At 33.7% G+C, this 10,289-nt stretch overlaps 1 protein-coding gene across 1 annotated transcript in view; it reads left to right on the forward strand.

Annotated features, from left to right (window-relative positions):
- Nucleotides 1-4,834, forward strand: part of LOC123551385 (glutamate receptor ionotropic, kainate 1-like) — a 135,754-nt gene extending 130,920 nt beyond the window's left edge. Inside the window, exon 13 of the mRNA XM_053542115.1 lies at nucleotides 198-4,834. Within this exon, the coding sequence (XP_053398090.1) occupies nucleotides 198-500 (303 nt within the window). The 3' untranslated portion in view covers nucleotides 501-4,834. The remainder of the gene's footprint in view (nucleotides 1-197) is intronic.
- The last annotated feature ends 5,455 nt before the right edge of the window (nucleotides 4,835-10,289 follow it).

Genomic DNA, 10,289 nt, shown 5'->3' on the forward strand with positions numbered 1-10,289 from the left:
GTAGAAATTTTAAGAACAATTTAGTCTATGGATAAAAACAAGCAGAAGACCATTAAATCAATGATGAAAACACACAAAAAACAAGTCCAACAAAATTCTTCTAGCTGATTAAATAATGCAGATGTTGGTTAGCTTGAAATGTTTTAAGTTGTATGATCAAGTTCGTTGACCAAATTTCCTTCCAAATATATTTTCAGCAATCTCTGTGTTCGGAAATGGCGGAAGAACTTCGATTTGCAATTCGATGTCCTGGATCTTCTAAGAAACACAAGTCGAAGAAAAAAATGTGCCTACATTGTAAATCTATCACTCACAATTCTGACTGTCCCTTAAAAGTGATACGCAGTGAATCTGTGAACGGTGTCGTGCATATGAAGGATAGAAGACACTCTCGCGAGGTTATACATACGGGTGATTATGAATTGGACTATCTACACGATAAATGTGATTTTGGCGCAGGTGGCTATTTACACGTTGAATATAGTGATACTGACAGCTGAATGTGATAGATTTTTTTGTTAAATTTGATATATTTTAATTTGTTCAGAAAGTGATGTATTATCTCAATAAAGACGGATTGTCCACAACTTCGTGTGACTTTCAAAATTAGCCTTGGAAGCCAACAACGATATAACGTATATTATAACTCCAGAGTGAATTTTACTTACACTTACCGCCGGATTAAACCTACAAAATTTCAAACCTTAAGTTTATACTACAAGTCTAAAATGCACTTGGACAGACAATACAATTTTCGTGTTTTTGCATTACATGTGATGTAGATTGGAGAAATGAGCCGACCAAAGTTATTCTGGTAGCCATAGAAATGAGATATACAAACAGTTTTCAGCGAGGCAGATGTTCGGTGCTCTTTAACCAGATTTTCAGAATATGGCCATGGCGTCTGTCTAAAGAATTCACATAAAACTTTTCCTGAAATACTAGGACGCAATGATAAATCTTACTGTCCCAGATGGAGTTAATATAATTTTTCATGGGGCCAATATTGACTAAATCACAGCAATCGTTTTACTATCTTTGGAATGTTGTATATACCAGTTTATTCATTATATGTTTAATTCACAGATTCGTTCATACCATTTGCTTAACCGATCACTAGAATTATTATTTTATTTGCGGTACGTACGCTGATCCTGGAAAATAACCTACACGTTTATATGGTCTAGATTATTTACATTTGTGATGTCTATTTCTTAGAAATGTAAATTCAATAAAAGTTGTAAACTAAATCTAAAACTACAATTTCCTAAAACAGTTTTATATAAATAATCATTGTTTTTCCATTTATCCGAAAATAATATAACATTAATGACCTATAATAGTTCTGGGAAGATTATATATAGGCTTTTTTATTATTAGTGTGTTGCTCATAGAACATAATGTGAAAACAGTCCACTATAGATTGGGTAACTTTTGCGTTGCTCTCTTTTCACGATTTGATAGACAAGAAACTTTTTATCTTTATTAACAAACGAGGCCTCGTAGATGCATTTTCCTACTTGAAAATACTTTTTTTATCATTCAAGGCAATTTGAAAATCTCGCGTCTTCAGCTAAAACTCTGTGAAAAGTTTCTTTGGAATATTTAACACAACTAAGCAACATACATGCAACCTTGGTTGGATTGAGTCTATTGATAATAAGTAATTAAATGTGCAACTTCCATCACGCCCCCACTCCCACTACCAGAATCGGCTTAAGCGGAATTTTATTACGGTAAAGAGGAATGTTCTCTATGATCCAATAGGACAAGGAAATTTAACAGTACTTGGTCCAAGTACCGGTCAACCCACGGCAGTTAAAAGCCGCTGTTGTAAAGGTTAATAAATCTGTCAAAACCCTTTAGAAGGCAACCAAGCAACATTATTGCAGACTCCGTTTGACTGAGTCTTTTCACGAGGGTTCAAGAAATATGCAACTCCCCTCACGTCCCTTTGCACCCCTAAGGGGAATTATGAAACAGCATAATAATTGAATATTCACCATGAATCTCTCGCTACCATGAATATCTCGCTACCATGAATCTCTCGCCACCATGAATCTCTCGCTACCATGAATCTCTCGCTACCATGAATCCCTCGCTACCATGAATCTCTCGCTACCATGAATCCCTCGCTACCATGAATCTCTCGCTACCATGAATCTCTCGCTTCCATGAATCTCTCGCTACCATGAATCTCTCGCTTCCATGAATCTCTCGCTACCATGAATCTCTCGCTACCATGAATCTCTCGCTACCATGAATCTCTCGCTACCATGAATCTCTCGCGCTACCATGAATCTCTCGCTGCCATGAATCTCTCGCTACCATGAATCTCTCGCGAATATTACCGTATCTATATTTCATGGAAAATCATTATTAGTGCAAAACTGACAATTGCGATAGTTTCTCGCCGAATCATCTCATGTCATTTTAAACATTTTTATACTCGTGTTTATGAATTTCATATATTGTAGTTTAAATATTATTTATCATTTAAATTGTTATTTTATTTGAAATATACTGAAAACGAATGTATAAGTTTTGTACACTAATCACCTTTTATCTTTTTTAAAACTTCTTTATGTTTTGATATGAATTATGGTAATTGTTTAGTTATGTTATTTTCAGATTCTCAGTTTAATGCAAATACGATTTTTCATTATCTTAACGACAACTTGAATAGAAAACGATTTTCGGTTTAATATTTAGGAGTGAAAATATATACCCGAGCGCAAAATCTGTTTTACATTGTTTAAACTAGCATATGCCAATTTTCCTTTACGTTGTCATTAATTCAAACATATGTTGAAGAGCGTTCAGAATATGGAGCCACTATTTAAAGGCATTACCGATTAAAGACTAATGTGCATTTGTGTGAATATCGTGCAATATATATTAATCAATGAGTTGATGTGGGCGTAGGATCGACAGGGAGCACAGCCTTGTGCAACTGTTTGATATATCATGAGTGTTCATCAGGAAATAATGTCCTATGTAATTCGTTAGAATTTGGACGACTTTCTCTGTTTTCTCCAAATGCGTAATCTTAATCAGTGAAAATCTATTAGCGAAAGGTTTTGTATATTGATTGTCTTTTTGTGGGATCTGTTTATTGATGGAAAATCTAGGGAATGTATATAAAAATCTGAACTGTTTGATATATCATGAGTGTTCATCAGGAAATAATGCCCTATGTAATTCGTTAGAATTTGGACGACTTTCTCTGTTTTCTCCAAATGCGTAATCTTAATCAGTGAAAATCTATTAGCGAAAGTTTTTGTATATTGATTGTCTTTTTGTGGAATCTGTTTATTGATAGAAGATCTAGGGAATGTATATAAAAATCTGAATTATATAGACTGCTGGTTAAAAATGCAGATGATTACTTACATTTATGCTAATTTAAAGAGCGTGTTGTCACTTACATAGAAAGAATGTCAGGACAAAACGTTTTATTTTGTAATTTTTTAATCTAATGCAGTTTATGTTCGATTCATACTTTTTAAACAAAAGGCTTATTGTAACAAAAAGTTAACCACTTTGACATTGGGGACATTGCATTTTATATACATTCTTTTGTTTTGAAAAAGCAGGAATTGTCTCTATATATTGCAAACAAAGATGTTCAGTTATGTAGAGTATTACCTTGTTATTTTGATGACGGCATTTAACTGATTTATTCTTTGACGTAAGCCACATAAACACATATATAAACCTATATTTTCTAAAGAACAAATGTTGTTTTATACAGTTATGTCAATATTGTTTCTTTGGTGTCTTTTCTTAACTTCACTCGTCACGACTTAAATATTATTTTGTGAAATACATTATTGTAAAACACTTGGTTCTTTTTCGTAACATTTGAATGTAGTCTTATATTGTGAAAAAGAAATACATTGTCATGTAATTGTCGTAAATTTATACTACATTGCCTAATTCTATAACTTTTAAATTGTACTTTACACTCTTTTGCAAAAATAAAATGGACTTTAATGTGAACTTGTTTTTCAGTAAAACCATCAGGCATTTGATATTTCTTAAATTTTCAAATAAACATTTGTTCTTGAGTTTATTATAAGGGTGCGTATTGCCATGTGAAAAAAATCTTTCTGTAATTTATTGTTAATTTTTGCATTTAGTAAAACGTCGTTAAGATAACAGCATATAACAGAAATAATAACGTATACATATTCTTCAAGAAAAAAATTTGATTTTGGTTACTGTTAATTGCTTTGAATGACCTCTGGTCTAGAAGATATCTTGACATTGAACAAAAAACTCGGCATCTTCGTCATGTGTTTGTTCCTTATAATTACAACAGAAATATTTTGTCGTTTCTCTTAGCAGTATGGATATCTGAAATGCTTTTTATATTATGAGCAGTCTATTATTAAGCTTATTCGAGTATGATATGATTTATACGTGCTAAATTATAAATAATCATTGCTTATATTTCTTAACCATTCTAAGTTACATCACAATGATATCTAATGAATTCTAAATCAGAATGTATCATGTTAACTTTTTTATTAGTTTAACAGGAGCGGGTCGTGACGAATGATAGCCAACATGGTAAATGTCAAATGTATGGACATTCTTTTATTCAATCAGTCATTTATATAAAATTGATATAAGTTTTGAGCATTGCATGTACATGTTACTCTCTCATTATCAAAAGAAGTAAATCGGGAACAAAACACATCCTTATTGTATTTATTTACATCAGCATTACTTCGTTCATTAAAATCGTTTTTATTTTGTATATAATGTGGATAAAACTGTATTTAAAAATGTCTTCATTGATTTGTTGAAATATGTCACGTTTGTACAATTAAATGATAATACAATTTTAATGATGTGCAAGTGTTTTTATGTTTTACCCTTGTTCCACAACCCTTATCAAATGAGAAGACCCATCTGACAGTGTGTATTTATTTGCTATATTTCATTTAAGGTATCCGATCCTCAAATAGGTAACATTTCAATACCTGGTGATCCTATGATATTTTTGTTTTTGTTTTTTTTTGTGGAGGTGCGTGGGGGCGGTATTTGAAAGAGTTGTGTCTGTTGAACAAGAGTTAGTAAATAGAATGACCATAAATAGTATGCAAGGATCATTATAGTCACGTTTTTTTTACTGCAAAGTGATAAATCTTACACTGTTATAACTGCATTTCTGTTGAAGTATCATTGAAGACTATGAAGTAAAAAAATAAAAATTCTATAACATATTTTGTCATGTAATTTACTATGTATTTTCTTTTTCAGTATGCAATACACTTTCAAATGATAGAAAAACTTATATGAGCTTACCAGGCATCAATATTTTGATATATTTTGATAACACTGTTCTATAGACCTTGCTTATTTGTAGACCAGATACTAAAGTTCTATTTACGGTATATTATACAGAAAAACTCACAAAATTGTGCTATAACTTCAATTTGTGTAGATCAGTTTTGAAGGAGATTATAGGAATGGGACATTATTTGCTGTTTGATTGATAGATTTATTTAATCTTCTTGTTCCCGTTTACTGCCAGTGTTTTTGCTAGACCCGTACTCAAAATACCGGAATTAATCGAAGAAAGAATTTAAAATCAAGTATTCTACAATATTTGTGTTTGTAAAACTCGTGGAGACTTTTAAAATTTTATATGTTGCCCATGACACTGTGGATAACCATAAACAGAATGCCTTAGGTTAAGTCACAGCAACTTTGTGAACTATAGCCTTATCTATAAACATAATGTATTCAGTTTAAACGGAGACTGTATCTTTCTTAACATGTTTTATAATAAACAAAAAGTAAAATGTTATTGTCTGTGCAATTAAGACTTAAAAAGGATTCAATGACAGAACTTACTGCTATCTTTCTAGCAAAATAAACAGCAGTTACGGTTTGAAATGCTTCCGCTTGCACGTAAATAAAACTTGTAAGATAGAATTAGACGATCTACAAATGTGCAAATGTAAAGTTATTTTCCACAGTCTATCCCTGGGGATGTATTAAATAATTTAGTTTTATGTCCCATTACAGTTAATGAAAGGAGAATTTCTCTAAAGTGAATTGTGTAACCGTTTTATGATTTAATAAATTTTGAATTTACGAGAATGCATCCATACAACACGAACAATCCTGACTTAATGTACGGGGAATGGTGTTAAAATCTGACTATTTTCAGTTCAAACATATAAAAAAGCAAATATAATAGTGTAGTTGTAGCATTACGTTTAATGTAATATCGCGCTCTCGGCAATATACTTTGTTTAAACATTGCAGTTACTATAGAATTTTCTTGATTGACTATAGTATGAAATAGTGACCGACATCTACTAGGTTTCACAATTTGTGCTGGGTTTAACGTCACACCGACACAATTATAGGTTATATAGACTTCCAGCTTTTCGTGGTGGAGGTAAACCCCAGGTGCCCAATCCGGGCATTATTTTCTCACGGACGGACACCTGGGTAGAACAACCTACCTTCCGTAAGCCAGCTAGATGGCTTCCTCACACGACGAATTCTAAACCCCAGATAAGGCTCAAACTGACATCGGTGAGGGTTAAGTAATTTGAAGTGAGCGTCCTCAAGCACTCAACCATGGAATATTCCCTCTACAGGGTAAATACTGATTCTATATACAGGGCATGACACAGAAATAGGCCTCTCAAGACCCTAAGAACAAATACACTTGGAACAACTCGGACCGTAATATATCGTAAGCAGAACTTTGTTTATACAGCTACAAGACTAGAGTATTGGCTCCAAACTAATGCTCGGGCGTTCTTTTAAGCGTTTAATAGATTTAGAACATTTCATAAACTGACCGACTTTCTTGTTTGTTAAATACACGCCTCTCGGTATCATGTCTTTACTGATAAACTTGTATTTGTTTGTATTCTTTTTAAATGTCTACTGTAAAGCAACTTTGAAAGTATTTAGGCATGTAAAAAGTGCTGTATAAATGTGGTAAACGCTCAACAATTGCTTCATTCTTACCAGTGATTGAGCAGCAAATACTTGTGCTGTATGCGGTGATTCATATAGTAAATATATGGAGGCACAGAACTCAGTCAAATGAGCAACAAGGACAGAAAGAGTCAGAAAACATGTTTCGTATTGTACAATGTTGAAATCCAATTCCGTTTTATGCATGTATCCGGACACCTTTTACATTCATTAATATTCATAACCCGATTCTACAAGTAGTTCAAGGGAGCCTTAAAGATTTCCCATCACGTTGCTTCTAATATAAAATTGCAAATTATTGCTAATGACATTATTTTCTAAATGATTGTAAACAATTTATTAGTCTGTTGTATTAATAAGTATAAAAGTACCACGCGCGGGAAAGCAAGGTCAAAGTACATAAACAAAAAGGACGTTATGACGTTCCAAAGGCGTATAACGAATGAAACAGCTTTAAGTTACAGTGTAGTATGGTTTATGTTAGATACTTTTTCGTACGAAGAGATATATAAAATGGGGTCGTTGAAAGGAATGCCTAATGGTAGAAAGCCCGCTTCTAGTGTGGGAGATTGTGGGTTCGCTCCCTGGCAGCGTCATACCAATGACGTAAAAAATGATACTAATGTTACTAGTAACTTCCTCGCTTGGCCGATAGTTCTGGGACTGACAAGTATAGTGAGTATGTGCCTGTATTGCGTATCATGTCTACGACGTGACATTTCACCGAGGCAGCTCTATAAATTTGGTAATTTTACTCACTGCTACAAGTAGAAACCGTCGATGACTGAAAAAATGTTGAAAAAAGACGCTAACAGCGAACATACAAACGTCATATTACTCTGGCTGGCATTATCACTATTAAACAATAATCAAATATAGAATTCCTGTCGTGGAACCATTACTGTTTTGCTTACATTTGGAGAAAAAAATAGCTATGCAAATACAGGACACAGTGGCTTGCTATTTACTTGTCCACCACGAATTTCTACATTCCACTGAGAGGAAAGGAAACGATGGCCACCCAGACAATTCCTGATTCGCTTTCCAATAATTTACTATTATATCTCACAGCTTTTCAGACAGTGCATCTCTGAACCGAATGAGAGGGTACTACAGTTATATAGTTATTTGGTGAGGTAATCTGTTTGCAACAAGTGTTGATTAGGCTATGTTTGAGAAATTATTTTCATTTCATTTGAAGTGATGTTTGTCTGGAGAACTCATTTCAAGGTAGGAATTTGTAGGAGCTAGATACTTACATGAAAATTTAAAGGGCTTCAATGCATTTCGAAACGCAATTTAGAAAATAATTGATAATACAAAACCAAGCACCAGTAAGCCCTATCGAAAGAGTATTTAAGCGTTCAATCGTGTATGGAATTGAATCTCAAGATCTAAAAAATTAGCAGACATATTGCATTGGGTTTTAAAAATATAATGATAAGAAACTCTTCTTATGCCTGTCGTCTTTTGTAACAACTGCGCTGGATATCTGTGAAATCGCTTTGTTACATTTTTATACCTAAAACTGTTATAAACAAAAATTCTGCTGTAATTATACATTATAAAACCTCAGCGGGTGTTTTGAAATACATTTGGTTATATTTAAGTCATCGAAGCTATAAAAGGATAATCCAACAAACAAACAAAAGTAACACTATTTCCAAATACGAGGCGACATGAAGACTATACTGTTACAGTAGAAAAATCAAAACTGAAATGTAACCAAACTCGGCAGTGGCAAACAAGGTTGGGTCTTTTTGAGAGAGGGAATTTAATATGTACAAATGTACATCATTCTCATACCCCTACCTTAGGCGAAATGAATACTTGGGTATTGTTTCAATGCTTCATAAACTATGTCAGACACTCTTCAGAATCTTTTTATGTCTTAAGTAATTAAAGGAAACAGAATGATGCCGTGTTGTAGCATAAGGTTGCTGTATGACTATACATGAGCCGCACCATGAGAAAACCAACATAGTGCATTTGCGACCAGCTTGGATCCAGACCAGCCTGCGCCTCCGCGCAGTCTGGTCAGGATCCATGCTGTTCGCTAACGGTTTCTCTAATTTCAATAGGGTTTGAAAGCGAACAGCATGGATCCTGACCAGCTGCGAGACTGGTCTGGATCCATGCTGGTCGAAAATGCACTATGTTGGTTTTCTCATGGTGCGGCTCAAATGTATGTGAAGTCACAGAATGTGACATATGAAAACTCGTCCAATCAAGTGTTTGATCATCAGACTATAATGATCTTACCTTATCTGTAGCTTAAGAGTGAAAGGTGGAACGTGACATTTTATGCATATTTGGTGTTATCCTAACCATACGTGGGTCAGTTTAGCCAAAACATGAAACATGCACATCCTCATATCCAAAATGCGACATCGTACATGTATACATCTATTTTAATTAAGCATGTCGGTAAAATGTAAGAAATGTTTTACAATGACTTTAAATGTTTTGATTATTCATCCGCAATTTAACCTATAAGCAGAACATATGTAACATTCTATACAGTTTCATGAGCACTAAGTCCAGGAACGGACCGGTTTCTCTCTCAAACAAATGCATGATCATACTTCCGGGAAAAATCTATAATACCACATGTCACACTTTGAATACATTGAATCATAATTAAACCTCAGCTGATTTTCTGAATACATAATAATTTCAAAATATTGCCATATAACTATGTCGTAGATTCTGCAGGTTACCTACTCATATGCTTTAACAGACATGAACACTTTATACAACGATATAAAAAAAGTACGTGGCCGTTTTAGAGCATTTGTTAAAACTCAAGCCATTACCAAATGTAATCTTTTAGCAAATTTCAAGGACCTCTCGGTTTCTCTCTTGTATATCAATGCGATGCATTTGTGGTTTATGTTTCTGCCTTCTCTACAAGACATCGAAAGTAACAAGCTAGACATAATGCTAAACATTATTGACATAACAGAAACAGGAAAGGAAATGAGTGCGATAAAGTAGATATTAACTTGAAGAAACAAAGACAGATTTATTGCACGGAAACGGGCAACTTCCAGCAATTATGTGCTCTTTGAAAACTGGTCTTTATGACCAGAAATTATTCGGAATTTGTCTTAATCATTGTAAAAATGCACACACATTAAGATAGTTTTAAATAAAATAAATATATAACTCACTTCTTAGTCTATACACAAATTTGGTCTCTTAAGGTATTAGGCCAATAATAGAGTACCTCCTTTTTCAAGAGTATTCAAATCCTACCATAAACCTACTTTGACTGCAATTCTCAGTGGGGGCGTAGGTTCAAGCCCCACTGG

The sequence above is a fragment of the Mercenaria mercenaria genome, chromosome 4 (assembly GCF_021730395.1).
Source record: "Mercenaria mercenaria strain notata chromosome 4, MADL_Memer_1, whole genome shotgun sequence".
NCBI lineage: Eukaryota > Metazoa > Mollusca > Bivalvia > Venerida > Veneridae > Mercenaria > Mercenaria mercenaria.